Genomic DNA, 16096 nt, shown 5'->3' on the forward strand with positions numbered 1-16096 from the left:
TCTATCCCTAGCATCACCAATTAGCTGTGTGACCACAGGCAGGTCTTACACTTCTGAGTACAGTCGTCCCTCGGTACCCGTGGAGGTTTGGTTCCATGAGCCCCCCACAGATACCAGAATTCATGGATGCTCAAGTCCATTAAATAGTGTAGTACAATCGACCCTCGGTATCCGCGGATGTGAAACCCTCAGATGATGAGGGACGACTGTATCGATTTCCTGCTGTATTAAATGACAGCATTGGCTTAGATGACTAGCGAGAACCCCTTCAGTTTCAGCTCATGATTTTTAACTCTCTGTATATTTTGATAGCTTATTTATAATAATGCCTAAAATCAGCTTCAATTAATTATATGATTAAGTTGAGCTATTCAAAGTATAGTCAAAAAGTAAATAGAGACGAGGTTAATTGATAAAAGACATTACTTACAGCTTTTTTATCAGGTTGGCTATCATCATAGCCAGTTGTAAGGTCCCTAATACCAGAAATTTCAAATTTGCCACAAGTTTTTGGATAATTATTCTTCCCATCGTAGTTTCTAAGGTTTTCAAATAATTTTTTAATAGTGCCTTGATCGTGGCAGATAAAATACGAAGCTTTGGTGATATGGTAGCCATACCTATCAATACAAACACAATTACACGCAAAATGAGGAACAAATAATTCTGCACAGGGTACACTGAACATGTATCAACCAGTATATTCTAAAACAAATAACCCCGACTAATTTCAAAGGAATAATTCAGCATTAAAAAAGAGGTTCAGGGCTTCCCTGGTGGCACAGTGGTTGAGAGTCCGCCTGCCGACGCAGGGGACATGGGTTCGTGCCCCGGTCTGGGAGGATCCCACATGCCGCGGAGCGGCTGGGCCCGTGAGCCATGGCCACTGAGCCTGCGCGTCTGGAGCCTGTGCTCTGCAATGGGAGAGGCCACAACAGTGAGAGGTCCATGTACCCCCTGCCAAAAAAAAAAAAAGAGGTCCAATTTTATAAAAGAGGTCCAACAATCTACCCCAGGGATCGCTGAACTGCTCTGTGGCCCTCAGCCTGTATTTCTAAGTAAAAGTTTCTCTATTGGAACGTAGCCATGCCATGCCCATTACCTTATGTATTGTGTCTGGCTGCTTTTGCACTACAAAGACACTAGTGAATAATTGCTTTAAAGACTAAACATGTTTTGTGAACACATGTGTCTCTTTTGACATTGGATACTTAAAAATCACATTCTTCCCTTAGCCATTTCTGCAACTAATGTTCTCATTTGTTAAGAATCAATGTCATCATGAATGGTAACTACTATTAAGTAGTTAAATATCAAAAGGAAAAGGTGATCCCTTATTTAGTTTTTATAGGCAATAGAATTCATAGCCAAAGTAAGGACACCAGAAAGAATATTAGTATCTCATGCATAAGAACGAAGTAAAACATTAAAAAATATTACTACATGTGGGGATAACATGTAAACTGTATTTGTTGCGATCATTTCACAATATAGATATACATTGGATCATTGTGTTGCACAACTGAAATGAAAAAAACATTACTTCAATTTAACAGTCAATAGAAACTTACTCAACATAGATGGCCTTTAGCTGCTGAGACAAAGACAAATTCTTGGTTGCTAGAAAGCTGGCCAACTCTGCACTTATGACGGCGGCACTGACTCCATCTTTGTCCAGAACGAAAGGGCAGCACATATACCCTGCAGAAACACGTGTCATACACACACCCTGAGGAGTAGGTCCCTTTACACACTGTGCGAGCACACATCTATATGCTCCCGGTCTACTGCATAAGAGGTTGTCAGTATGTAAATGCTTCTCATTCATCACCATTACATTTAAGAATCTAGGCCAGCGCCTAGCACATAGCAGGCCTTCAAGAAGTATTTGCTGAGGTACAAACTACTATATATAAAATAACTAAGATACAAGGATGTATTGGACAACGCAGGGAGTGTAGCCGATACTTTATAACAACTATAACTGGAGTATAATCTATAGAAACATTGAATCACTATGTTGTACACATGAAATTAATATAATATTGTAATTCAACTATGCTTTAATTTCAAAAAAGAAAAGAAAAAAAGAAAAAGCATTTGTTGAATAACCTGTAAGGAGAGTCTCCCTCCTAGACAAACTGTACTCATTTTCCAGGTGTAGACCAAATCCCTCTGGCTGAAACACAAAACTGCTTCCAATTGTTCTAGTCAATGCTTATTTTGTCTTCTCTGAATCCCCAGTTATATGATTTATCTTGACACCTAGTCTATACTCTTTTGTGTGGTTTCTAACTAGATCTATATAAACTGCTGTAGGCTAAGGTCAGTGTCATCCATTTCTTTCAGAGTCAGTGTGCAAGTGATATGCAATAAATATTTGATAAACAAATATAAGAAAATCTTTTTTTTTTTTTAAATAAAAAGCTATAGTCAGGCCAGGATTGCAGTTCTGAGAGCATAAGAGCAAAAGTTGAGCTCTTACACTTCATTCAATGAATTAGTTCAATGATGAGCCTGTGTCTATGTTGCAGGGAATGTATGAACTAGAAGAGTATGTATTAGATAATAAGCATGATGTACAACAACTTTTATTAAACAAAGAGCTAAAACATCCCCAGCCCAAACATTTGCATTTCACGTTTCTATTGCTAGCCCTCCTCTTTTGCTCATTGATAGTGATCATTTAAGACAAGTGTTTTTCCATCAGCCTGGCTGGTTCTTTCAGGTGACAGTCACTCTGATGAAAGTCCCACAACCATGCCTTCTCCTTTCTTCTGGACAGATCTCTGCAGAGCACTCTATGAGGGGGAGTGAACTATATTTGGCCTGTATATCAATACCATAGGGAGGAAATATCGTAACTCCCCAAACAGGAGGATTCTGAAGCTACTACAGCCGTGTACAGAACATCACTGTTCACAATTATCTGGGCAAAGGATTCACTTCCTGACATGAATGGCTTGGTTATTTGTGAGATATTCTTTTCAGCTAAAAAAATCTGTGATGCCAACTTTGGGGTAGGACAGTTCAGCATTTGCCGAGCATCACAGAAGAAAAACAAACTGTGTGTTCCTGTTTCACAGTTAATCTTTTGAACCCAAATCCAAATCCACATCTTTGCCCATTTATTTGCATTCTATAAATTAACTGATCCCAGGATCATCATGATCAACTCTTACCAATAGCTTCTTCAAAAGCAAATAAGACATTTTTCCCCTGGTCTATTAGCTGTTTGGCTCGGTTTCCCATCCACTTAAAGCCAGTTAATGTTTCCTAAAAGGATAATCCAAGAGAGAAAGAAATGCCTTAGACCTTCTACAGAGCAAAAGAAAGGGAAAAGAGCAACTCTCACAAACACCTTACCTCGAAGTGAAAGCCCTCCTTTAAGGCAATGGCCTGCAGGATTTTGGAGGAGACGGTGCTGGACAACATATATGTGTCTTTGAGGGCGCTGTGATCTTGGTTCTTTTCTTTCCAAGAAGTAAAGAGCCACCAGCCCAAGAGGGCCCCCAGCTCGTTGCCTGAAAACACTTTCCATTCACCACTGTAAGAAAAAACAACCTAGGTACAGCAGTGATCTCAAGAGAGATCACTTAATTGTAAGTAACAATTAAGGACAGAACAATTAAGCCAAACAAGGTTCAAAGTAGCCTCTGCAGGACTGTTCTTATTATTCTTGTTTAAATAATAGGCCAGAAGCGTGACTGCCACTCCACAAACATACGAGCAGCTACCGTGTCTCAGCCTGTTCGCCTAGACAAACATCCTGTCTTTGAAGAGCGTACAAAATAAGTACATCAGCGATGACACACAAATGCTTTTATCTCAGTCTTTGGCAAAGGCTTTGGTTTTAAACATAACAGAAACATGCTAGCAAGATGCCCCCTAAGGACTTCCCTGGTGTTGCAGTGGTTAAGAATCCACCTGCCAATGCAGGGGACATAGGTTCGAGCCCTGGTCTGGGACGATACCACATGCTGCGGAGCAACTAAGCCTGTGCACCACAACTACTGAGCCTGTGCTCCACAACAAGAGAAGCCACTGCAATGAGAAGACCACGCACTGCAACAAAGAGTAGCCCCTGCTCTCAGCAACTAGAGAAAGGCCCGTGCGCAGCAACGAAGACCCAATGCAGCCAAAAATAAATAAATAAATATATTTTTTTAAAAAAAGATCCCCCCCAAGTATAATAGTTTGCATATCTCAATTTTCCGCTCAGCTTTGCTGATTCTGAGAGAGAGAGACTGCTTAGCATTCCTTAAGATCCAGCGCAGTATTCACACAGTCAGGACACCAGAGAACAGGCTTGCAGCTTATGCTCCTGTCTGTAGGTGGCTACAAGTACACCTCACATTTCAGCATGTAGCACCTTAGCTTAAATTTCTAAAACCTGATATAGAATTGAATCTGCTTTGTTATAATCGAAAATCCTAACCCTTTGACAGCACCCCACCGTCTCCCAAACATCACATAGGCTGTTTGACACCCAAAACTGCTTTCACTTTCCCCCCCCTTACCTACCACTGCTCTATACAAACGCTACAGTCGCACTTGTCTTAAGCATTGTCAGCGCCCCACAGGCATCTTTCCTGGTCTGTTCAACCTGAATTCAACATTGCTTTGAAGGTCCAACTCCTCATCAAACCTTTTACCAAACGCTGAACTGTAAAGCCAGAGATCAAGTACTTTGCCCTCATTAGGCACTGAGTCATTAATTATAATAAAAGCAATGATAAAATGGGGGACGATAACAAATAGTAATTTCAATTCCAAATACATACTGGGCTGGTTTACTCTGCAATGTGCTTGCTGATTGTGTGGCCCCCGAATCAGTACTTGCTACATGTTAAAGGATCTGACTGAGGTTAAGTGAGATGATCGTTTGCAAAATAAATGGGAAATATTTCCAAATAGGTCTGGTCTCTCCAGAAACATTTTACTGCCAAAGATGTCACCTTTTATATTTTCCATTATGTAGGTAATTACAATTAATTGTACCTGTCTTGCTTTTCTGCCACAGCAAGTCTGTCAGCATCTGGGTCGTTTGCTAAAACAATTTTGGCCGTGGTTTTGTCAGCCAAAGCAAAAGACAAAGTCTGAAAAAGAATAAGAGAAAAGATCATTACAATCAAGAATTGAGCACAGGGCTTCTCTGGTGGTGCAGTGGTTAAGAATCCGCCTGCCAATGCAGGGGACACGGGTTCAAGCCCTGGTCCGGGAAGATCCCATATGCCGCAGAGCAACTAAGCCTGTGTGCCACAACTACTGAGCCTGCGTGCCACAACTACTGAGCCCTTGTGCAACAACTACTGAAGCCCGCGTGCCTAGAGCCTGTGCTCTGCACCAAGAGAAGCCACCGCAATGAGAAGCCCACGTACCACAACCAAGAGCAGCCCCCGCTCACCACAACTAGAGAAAGCCCACGCGCAGCAATGAAGACCCAACACAGCCAAATAAATAAATAAATAAAATTTTTTAAAAAATGCTTAAAAAAAAAGAAAAAAGAATTGAGCACATTTCAGTCTTTAAAAATGTTCAGTTCTTTAAGAACTAAAAGAGGTCTTTCCCCAAACCGAGGCTGAATTTTATTTCTGGAGCTGTTCTTGGCTGGTCACATATTACTTTTTGAGTCAAAGGTCAGATAATGAGAGCATCAACACATGACCCACATGCGCCCATGGGATTCGCCCCACATCTGATAGTGTGTGTGGCTGGACTGGTATTTCCAGGCCTGGGCCTGTGGTCAACCTAACAGACAAACCAGAATAAACCGACTCTCTGGATATCACTGTTAACCGAGCCTTTAAAAAGACTAAAAGGAACCATAATTTAAATGGCACTTCTTTGTATCAGAAAAATATCAGTTGAGGAATAAAAATCATGTGATAAATCTCCATTCTATTACTGTTTCTTTCTGGCATTAAGAAGAACAGTAAATTAACTTAAAATTAAATTGATTAAATTGAATGTAAAGTATTGTTTTAAGTTTGTGAGCAATTTCAGCTCTCACATCCTGATGCTAAGACATCTGATTTGAAAGTTCCTTTAAGAAATGGATGACTGGGCTTCCCTGGTGGCGCAGTGGTTAAGAATCCACCTGCCAATGCAGGGGACACAGGTTCGAGCCCTGATCTGGGAACATCACACATGCTGTGGAGCAACTAAGCCCATGCGCCACAACTACTGAGCCTGTGCTCTAGAGCCCACGAGCCACAACTACTGAGCCCATGTGCCTGGAGCCTGTGCTCTGCAACACGAGAAGCCACCGCAATGAGAAGCCCGTGCACCGCAATGAAGAGTAGCCCCCGCTCGCCGCAACTAGAGAAAGCCCTCGCGCAGCAATGAAAACCCACTGCAGCCAAAAATAAAATTAAAAAAAAAAAAAGAATTTAAGAAATGGATGACTAATAAATATAAATATTTCCAATGATGAAATTACTTTTTTGCTCAGCACAATGAAAATGCATAAAAACATTTTACTCAAGAGTAATAGTTTTGAACTATATTCAAGGTAAATTTTATAATTAAAAAAAAATCAGGTTACCAAGACACCTTTACCCTCTTCAGGATTTGGGTATCTCACTGTTGGGAACTCAGGATCGGGATCCTTCTGTTCGGGAACAGCCTCGGGAGGAACAAAGTCAAAAGCCTTGAAAGCCGACTGCACGAAGCTGTGACCCACGCCATGGACGGAGGTGTGCACAAACTTCACCTTGGTCTCCCTGTTCACAGCCCTGGAATCAGACACATGGAGAATGACAAAATATACAAATATGGCTCTCAAAACTGGAAGGACTGCAAAATATCAAGGAACCAGATTCCCAAGAATTTAAGGTATCAAAGTAATAAGAATGTATAAGACAACTGAGTATCTTTCTAATTCCATTAAAAAAGGAAAACTTATTCACTTTCTTTCAAACATACACCCTCCCCCAACACATTCAAGTTTTAAATTTTACTCTGTAGTTATTTTCCACAAATCTGCTTACTTTTGGATTTTATTTCATGCTGCAGCTTTCACAGCTGGCCCAGTGGCAGTACCCACCCATGGCAGTGCCAGTAAATACTCTTTATTAGCTTCACACGTTTCAAAGTGTCCCTTTTAACACAATGTGATGGAACATCCCATACATGGATGCATAAAAAATAAAACATTTTCTTTGTCAAGTAACAATCCTGTTTGGTAGAGTACCCTGATCTAGAGACTGTAGAATAAAAATGTACATCAAAATTCACAGCAGATTTCTCTCCGGACCCCAAGCTTGGGGAGAGAGAATCTTTAAGAAAGCATCTCTTGTGATCCAGGCTGCGTGGAAGTGAACATCCACCACCTTGGGAGGGACACAAAACTCCACCTAGATGTTTCTCCCCCATCACCCCTAAAGGACAAAAGCCTTAATCTGTAGGGGAAAGGGCAGCAACACCATAGCCATAGGAGGTGCTGGACAAGGATGCATGATTTATAACCAATCTGAAGATGAATAAAATATTAACATACCTTAAAAAAAAAGAAAAAAATTAACAGCAGCAGTTATAGAAAGGTAAGCACAAGATGTTAAAAAATTCCAATGATCTGACTGTTAGATTCTTAGGTTACCGTCCACTTCCTTTGGCAATGAATAAATGAACAAGGTCTTCCTTAAGACAGTAGTAGTTTAAAACAAACATACCCTTGAAAATAAAATGCATCTAAAAAAATAAATATGCAAGATCAGTAAGAACAAATCTGGAAAAACACTCTTAGATATTAAAGTGAATTATAAAGCTATCACAATTAGAACAGTTTAGGCCTACATATATAAAGGCAGAATAAAGGAACAGAATAGAGTCCAGAAGTTGATCCAATTTGAAACGGGAAATATATACGAGAAGCAGTAAGGCTTAGTGGTTAACATGATTTAGAGACAGACTCTAAATTTAAATCTTGGAGCTCTGCCACTTATAAGCTGTGTGACTATTGGTTATTTTCTTAACCTCTCTGTGTCACAGTTTTCTCATCTATAAGATGGCAATACACCAGAACCTACCATCAGCATTACCGTGATGATTAAAATGAGGTTAAATTAATTAGTACAAGTGAAGGGACTGTAGCAGTTATCTGATACATAATAAGCATTCATATATCATGTTAGAAATTGTTAGATTAAAGGTGATATTTCCAATCAGTCAAAGAAAAAGAGATTCTTTAGTTTAATATGTTGTTACAATTGCAACTTTTTAGAAAGAACCTAATCTGCTTTCCTACTTTATGCTTCATACAAAATTAAAAGTCACCAACAACTCAAAAGATTTAAACATTGCAAAATGTAAACATGAAAGCCAACGCAAAACAAGAGTTGTGCTTTTTTTAAAAAATAATCTTGGTATAATGAAATCTATCTATAGTGACACAAAACCCAGGAATCAGAAATTGAAAGTTTCAGTGAAAAAGTCCAAAGGTAACAACAGAAGGGAAAACAATATTTGAAATAAATGAAGTCTAGTTTTCTGTACAAGCAACGAGGTTTTACAAATGCAAGAGGAACAAATACATAGAAAAATATAGGTTAAATAAATATTAAAAATATTCATAATTAAAGAATGCAAATAAAGTTAGGTATTACTTTCATGCAGCAAATTGGGAAAGAGGAGAAATTTAATACTTGGTATAGGTAAGAATGTGTGGATCATACACTATTATCATATACTGTTGGTGGGAATCTCAGCTAGTGTAACGTTTCTGGAGAGCAATTTGTTAACCGTTATCAACTTTGTAAATGCATATATAATTCTGATGCCTGCAATGTATCTTAAGAATACACTTGTGCACACACACACACACACACACAAATATATGCATATATATGTATATACACATATACATATACATGAATCTACAACAGAGGTTAGCAGCCGTGGCCTGTGGGCCAGCCACCTACTTTTGTAAATAACATTTTTTGGAACACAGCTATGTTTGCATGTGTTCATTTCTGTATGATCTATGGCTGCTTTCCTACAACAGCAGAGTTGGGTAGTTGTAACACAGTGGCTCACAAAGCACAAAATATTCGCTATCTGTCTTTCTAAGAAAAGCTGCCAGCCCCTCATCTATAGCCTCTAAAGTCAGATGCAGTTACAGTATATGTACCAACTGAGAAGAAAATTTAATGAAAACAGAATTTGGCTAAATCCATTTACCTGTGAAAACAGTATTTTTTAAGGTCTTCAAAGTAGTCCTTATTGATGGAAGCACTTGGGTCATGAAAGAGTGGACTGCCATTGATTACAGAATCGTCCCAAGCTTGAGGCCATGGCTCTAGATTTTCTTCAATAGCCTGGGAAATCCCTTTATCATGAGGAGAGATGATCTGAGCCCCGTTATCCCAGTAGACCTGGAGAATGCAGGAACGTATCCAGATGGTTTACAGTTCATCCATTCCCCATGCTCCCAAGCCATAAAGGCATAGGATTCATATAGAAGGACGTAAGCGTGGAGAGAAAAATAAAAATACCTTGTAACCATTATCCTGCTTTGGATTGTGAGAGGCAGTTATCATGATTCCAGCACAAAGTTTCAAATGTGATACTGTGTAGGGCTGTAATACAGTAGGAAAGGAGGACAGTGTTAAATAAAAAATTAGGTATACTTAAAAGGTCTATCATATATTGTACCGTGTTCCCTTTTAATAAACATCATATATAAACATCATATTGTGTCATACAATATTTTTGTGCCACATCCAAGCAGTGCGCTCTGACCACCTTTAGAACCAACTCCTGCTCAAAATTCAAATAAGAAAGGTGAGTATTTTCCTAGGTGTCGTCTTATTCTGTCTTCTCCTTGGCAGAACTAGGAAACTCTCCAAACAATATGATGGTCTGATTCTCCACTGCACATTCTTGTAAGCCTTCTGCTTGGGACAGCAGCTTATGGATTCAGTTTATTCCCTCCAACTGCTTCCTCTGCTCTTCTTCCCCTGATTGGCTTTTAAGGAAAAGGTTGAGGAAAATGTGGGAGAAATGGAGAGAGCTCTCACAGCTGGTCATTTATCTCCCACTCCAGGCCTGATTATCCCTCTCTTGCATCTCTACTTAGCTCCCATCTTTACAAGACTACTTCCCCAAATGGGGAGAGGGTAGGCTTATGCTCCCCGTGGCTGCACATGAGATTTACTCTACACAGGCATCCTGAGATTCTACCTGCCTGTCCGCTTCCGCCCTCCCACCAAGAATCACTGTGGTCACTTGTCCCCCTAGGAGTTATCTCACATTCCCCAGGTTTCCTGGAGCAAAGAAAAAGGGAGAATCACTCCACTATGTGGGCAAATGACCATGAGACACTCATTTAATTCATGTCTGATATAAAAGTAATAGCTATCAACACTTATATAGTACAGAAGACCAATGATGCTTGAACACATTGCAATTTTTCCATCAAACAATAAAACTTGAACCACATCTGGATGTGACATTGAGTGCCTACTGGGATATTTACAATCTAGGAGGTGTTGCACCTACCTGTCAGTGCACTAGAGACAGTAAACACAAAGCTAGTGGAGCTTACTTTTTTATTTACACACTCTCATTTCTACTTGATGGAACTAAGTGCATTCAAACCATGTTTTTGGTTTAGTATCTAAAAACATTTATGCTTAGCATCTGGCTCCACTCTTTTTTTTTTTTTTTACGGTACGCGAGCCTCTCACTGTTGTGGCCTCTCCCGTTGCGGAGCACAGGCTCCGGACGCGCAGGTTCAGCGACCATGGCTCACGGGCCCAGCCACTCCGCGGCATGTGGGATCTTCCCAGACCGGGGCACGAACCCGTGTCCCCTGCATCGGCAGGCAGACTCTCAACCACTGCGCCACCAGGGAAGCCCCTGGCTCCACTCTTAACAGTTCTATCTACTTAAAAGCAACAGCTGTCACAGTCCCTATTGTCCTTTTCTTTAGATTCTGCTACAATAAGAATTTGATAAAAATCTTACTAAAACATGGCAAGTATGCTTCTTATACTGGCCATGAATAGGATTTAGAATGAAACATTTATATAAAAAGTTGGCGCACCAACTTGTCAAAAATTTTCATGATAAGACATGGTTTGAGTTGAATTCAGATTTAGACCCAAGAAGTTTCCTAACTGTGATAGCTGGGAAAAAAGAATACAAACCAAATTAAAAAGCAAACAGACAAACAAACAAAAGACATTTTGCTAACTAGCTAAAATATCCTCCGAATGCAAGTAAAAGAAAAATTGCATTAAAAAAATCAATTTGGGGCTTCCCTGGTGGCGCAGTGGTTGAGAGTCCACCTGCCGATGCAGGGGACACAGGTCCCGGTGCGGGAGGATCCTACATGCTGCGGAGCGGCTGGGCCCGTGAGCCACGGCCGCTGGGCCTGCGCGTCCGGAGCCTGTGCTCCGCAACAGGAGAGGCCACAACAGTGAGAGGCCTGCGTACCGCAAGAAAAAAAAAATCAATTTGGATGAATCAAAAGTTGAATACCAGAGAATATTACTAGGATGTGGGAGGAACAGTCCTGGAGAGGAGGGAGAATTCCTGATAAAAGGCAAGGAGCCCTTCTATCTTTCAAACACCTGAATCCCAAGAGCACTGAAGACTGTAAAACTCGGCCATGTCCCATCTCTGATTCCATGACAGGAAATTACAAGAGGAAAGAGTTACTTACCACAAAGGGGGTTGGGGTTATATCAGAAAAGAGGTACACAGGAATCCCCTGGCTGATAAACGTAGTGGCAGCAAGTCGGGCGAATCTGGAAATGCAGAGTGATGGGGGAGAAAAGGAAAGTAGAGCCGTCAGGACCGTGGGTGACAATAAAGAAGGAAATGAAGGCCCAACCATTTCTTTAGGCTGAGAACGGCAGCCAGGTCGAAGAAAACGTTTATTTTACTTCTGCTGGCAGAGAACATTAAGGCTGGAGGAACCTTCGGAGTCATCTCACTCCACCCCTTTGTTTTACAGAAATGGGACTAAAGCCAAGAAAGGACATATGACTTGTCTCATGTCCACGAGCCACTCAGCGGCTGACCCAGGCCTGCACCCGAGTCTCTCAGCTCTCTTCCCTCTCAGGGGGTCTCAGCGGAGGCCGATGCTGCCCCCACGGGACATTTGAATCGTCTGGAGACATTTTTGGTTGTCATCAGGGTAGAGCGCTAGTGGCAGCTAGTGGACGGAGGCCAGGGATGCTGTAAATCATCCCACAATGCACAGGGCAGTGCCCACAACAGAGAGTTATCTGGCCCAGTACCAAGTCACTTGGCAAGAGAAACCTGAGTCTAAAGCTGTCACTATCCAGTATATGCCATGAAGACTCGTATTTGATTCGATGTTGTCCTCTACAAAACATACGGCACATTGGCATGTGTGTGTATGTGATATATGTGTAACACATATATGCATCTGACATGTATATGACATATACACATCTTGGCTCCATTCAGCCCTTAGAAGAAGACTTAAATCTTTGATACTTTGACATATTTCTCAACTTCCACAGCACCTGACTTAGGGCAGGACATAGAACATGGCACTGGGTCTTTCTTCATGCATGGACTAAAGTACTTCATCACAACAATTGAGCAATTTACTACCAAAGAACACCACCACACTATTACAGGATTAAACAAACAAAATATTTGATCATTCTCCCAAACAGTTCTTGAGCACTAACCTCATGGAACACTATTTCGGGAGCTGGCTGGGGCAAAAAGAGCTATTTAACAACTCAAGCGTCAAAATTCCTAGGATCAAGAGTAATACGAAAATGATTTTGACAATTAAAAAAAATACCTCTACATAGGGGAAAGTCATAAAAATAACAAAATTTAGCAAAAACAACTTAACTAAAAATCTGAATTAAATCCACATTGTATTCACTGGAAGGTACTGAGTCACTTTTACCCTCATGAAATGTGTAGCATGTGTTCAGGCTGACTTTAAAGGCGCTTTCTTAAAGCTGGCAAAGGAGACACTCAACATACCTACGATATATACATGATATATATGAATTAAGTTACAAATGTGCACGAAAAAAGATTCAGTGTGTTCTTTGCATATACTTAACAGTTATTGCTTATGTTTCCCACCAGATATTTAAAACTGTAAGATTAAAGAACTAATCAACATTTCCTTAGGTAAAATTCTGAGACTGCAATAGTTTCCGACTCTTTAAGAAAATGTCAGGCTTCCCTGGTGGCGCAGTGGTTAAGAATCTGCCTGTCAATGCAGGGGACACAGGTTCGAGCCCTGGTCCGGGAAGATCCCACAAGCCACAGAGCAACTAAGCCCGTGCGCCACAACTACTGAGCCTGTGCTCTAGGGCCCGCGAGCCACACAACTACTGAGCCTGTGCTCTAGAGTCCGTGAGCCACAACTACGGAAGCCCACGTGCCTAGAGCCCATGCTCCGCAACAAGAGAAGCCACCGCAACGAGAAACCCACACACCGCAACGAAGAGTAGCCCCCGCTCGCCACAACTAGAGAAAGTCTGTGCACAGCAACGAAGACCCACTGCAGCCAAAAATAAATAAAATAAATAAGTAAATTAAAAAAAAAAAGAAAATGTCCATTTCCTCATCATGAGTGTTTTACTATATACTGGTTAGTAATTGTTACAACCTGTAAATATCTTGCTTGCTGTAGGTGACAGACAGCGACCCTGAGCTCCACTCCATCCCATTCTATCAAACTCTGAGACTTGAACCATAAACAAACAGAATCAGTAACATCGGTCACTTTAAGGAACTGATATGGCCCCAAGGCCAGAGCAAGAAACAGCTGCACCTTAATTGACAATGTTAACATATATGAAAGATGTGTCAACCTGAAGCAGGGTAGTCAGCCTAAGGAGAAGAAATCTGAGAAGCTAAACAGGCAGTTAGCCACATATATGCACTGTGCATGCTTTGACCGGAGGGTCTGACCTGCTGGTAAAGCACTTATGATGTAATTCTCACTGTAAATTCACTAACTGAAATTGACAAACTGATATTCTGAGGTTTATTCTACACTACTCTCTTGTGAATGTAGTTCATAAGCATCAGTCCTTGAAAGATACAGCTTCTCTCTTGCTTTATTGACAAAAATCACATCTTTGAGCCTGCAGCTGAAGACCCAATATTTTATATCACCCTGAGTTCAACCTAGGAGCTGATGTCATCTGGTATTTTGCCCTGGCCATGCTCCCTTCCTCACAGCCACACATTTGTTCCCATTAATGTTTCTCTCTTAGACTAGAAGCTACTGAGAAGCAAAGATTAGGACTCTATGAATTCATCCAGCATTGTAAAGTTATGAGACTTTTCATTAATATTAAACATTGGTATGTTCTTCCAATCTAAGAAGCTACTAATACTTATATTCTGGAAATATTAAAAAAATTCAACATAATAGAGGAAGTGTTCAAGTAAAAAAGAGGGTCATATAATGTGATTAAGAGCAGTGATTGGCAAACTCCAGCCCATTTTGTAAATAAAATTCTACTGGAACACTGCCATGCCCATTCAGTCATGAATTGTTCATGGCTGTTTTTATGCTACATGGCAGAGTTGAATGGTTGTGACAGAGACTGTGCAGCCCACAGTGTATAAGATATTTACTATTTGCCCTTTAGAGAAACAGTTTGCTAACCCCTGGTGTCAGCCTCTTTATGTTTAAATTGTGTTGCCTTCTCTCACTTTATGATATTAGAGCAAAGAGATAAAAGTACATACTTTACAGGTTTGGTGAGGGCTAAATGAGTGAATACCTAGGTGCCTAACTCACATCCACCACACAACCACCACCACCACCACCTCCCCCACCACCACAACCATCACCACCACCTCCTCCCCCACCACCTCCTCCACCACATCACCACCACCTCCTCCACCACCACCACCACCACCACCACCACCATCCCCACCATCACCATCATCACCTGCCTACAGCTACATAAGACAGTCTCATTGGTCTGGGAATGTTACAAGAATGCAGCTTGCAGTGGGCATTTAGGAATGGGAAGGAGCTCATGAGGCTTATAAATAGCGGAAGAAAAAAATTTACATAAAAGGAAGAAAGTGAGAGGGAGAAATAATATTGCCAGTTAAAACAATTACCTCAGATAGGAGTAAGTTCTACATTGTCTAAATAATTTTATCTTCTTAACCCAAACATAAAGCCAGAATTCTTAAAAGTTACAAAAGAATCTACCCATCAGTTTCATAGTTAAGCAATGTAGCTGAAAAACATATTTAAAGTCAACATATTGAAATGGTGATTACACCTAAAACTACAAAATACACTACAAAAAAATAGTTTCCGAAATACCTTTACATACCTTCTGCTGCTGCCTCCACTTGCCGGATGGGCTCGAGCATCATAGCTGATCACAACACCTCTTTGCTTAAGGTCACTGAATTGCTTTTCCAGGTATCTACAAAATCCCTAAAAAATACCCCATGGATTCAAAGAGTACACTATATGTTTTAACACACACACTATATATATATTACATATATACTGAACAATAGGAAAATAACAGCTCTATTTATTTTCTATCTGTATGTATCAGGTAATGTGTTGCACACTTAGTATTTATTATCACTAATCCCAGATCAGCTTGGCCAAGAAACCTCATTTTACAGATGGAAAAGCTAGAACTCAGAGAGGCTCGGTGACTTGCCCAGTTTCAGACACACGAATAGCAGAGCCTAGATTTGTGCCTCGGTCTGGTTAGAGGTGGTTCAGTGCTGGGTTAAAAGCACACAGACTCTGTGGGCTTGTACTCTACCCCACCTACAAGCAAATGACACGTTCCTTAATCTCTCAGTGCCTCAGTTTCCTCTTCTGTAAAATGGGAATAACAATAGTACCTACTTCAAAGGGCTGTATGAGGGCTAAATGAGTTAAAACATGCCAAGTGCTGAGAATCCGACACCAAGGAAGCACTGTGTGTTTGCTGTGATGAGCATCATTTTTACTGTCATTTTTCTTCAAAGCCTGTATTCATTTTACACTAGCCTGAAATGTCTGAGGACAGGGAAGTGTTTCAGACATTTCCACCTGCCCTGTACATCAGTAGGTAAAAGAAATTCGACAGTTAAGATTTCGACAGTT

At 40.8% G+C, this 16096-nt stretch overlaps 1 protein-coding gene across 4 annotated transcripts in view; it reads right to left on the bottom strand.

Annotated features, from left to right (window-relative positions):
• The window catches only part of PGM2 (phosphoglucomutase 2), a 136601-nt gene that overhangs the window by 8943 nt on the left and 111562 nt on the right, over positions 1-16096 (bottom strand). For all 4 annotated transcript variants that reach the window (XM_027103185.1, XM_027103182.1, XM_027103183.1 and 1 more), the window contains 10 exons: positions 15318-15424; positions 11669-11753; positions 9495-9578; positions 9181-9374; positions 6548-6737; positions 5002-5099; positions 3367-3547; positions 3183-3276; positions 1572-1701; positions 431-620 (listed from right to left, as the gene is read on the bottom strand). In XM_027103185.1, the coding sequence (XP_026958986.1) occupies positions 431-620; positions 1572-1701; positions 3183-3276; positions 3367-3547; positions 5002-5099; positions 6548-6737; positions 9181-9374; positions 9495-9578; positions 11669-11753; positions 15318-15424 (1353 nt within the window). The remainder of the gene's footprint in view (positions 1-430; positions 621-1571; positions 1702-3182; positions 3277-3366; positions 3548-5001; positions 5100-6547; positions 6738-9180; positions 9375-9494; positions 9579-11668; positions 11754-15317; positions 15425-16096) is intronic.

Source organism: Aethalodelphis obliquidens, unplaced genomic scaffold (genome assembly GCF_003676395.1).
Source record: "Aethalodelphis obliquidens isolate GAN/ISIS:26980383/991018 unplaced genomic scaffold, ASM367639v1 scaffold6, whole genome shotgun sequence".
In the NCBI taxonomy this organism is placed as follows: Eukaryota; Metazoa; Chordata; class Mammalia; order Artiodactyla; family Delphinidae; genus Aethalodelphis; species Aethalodelphis obliquidens.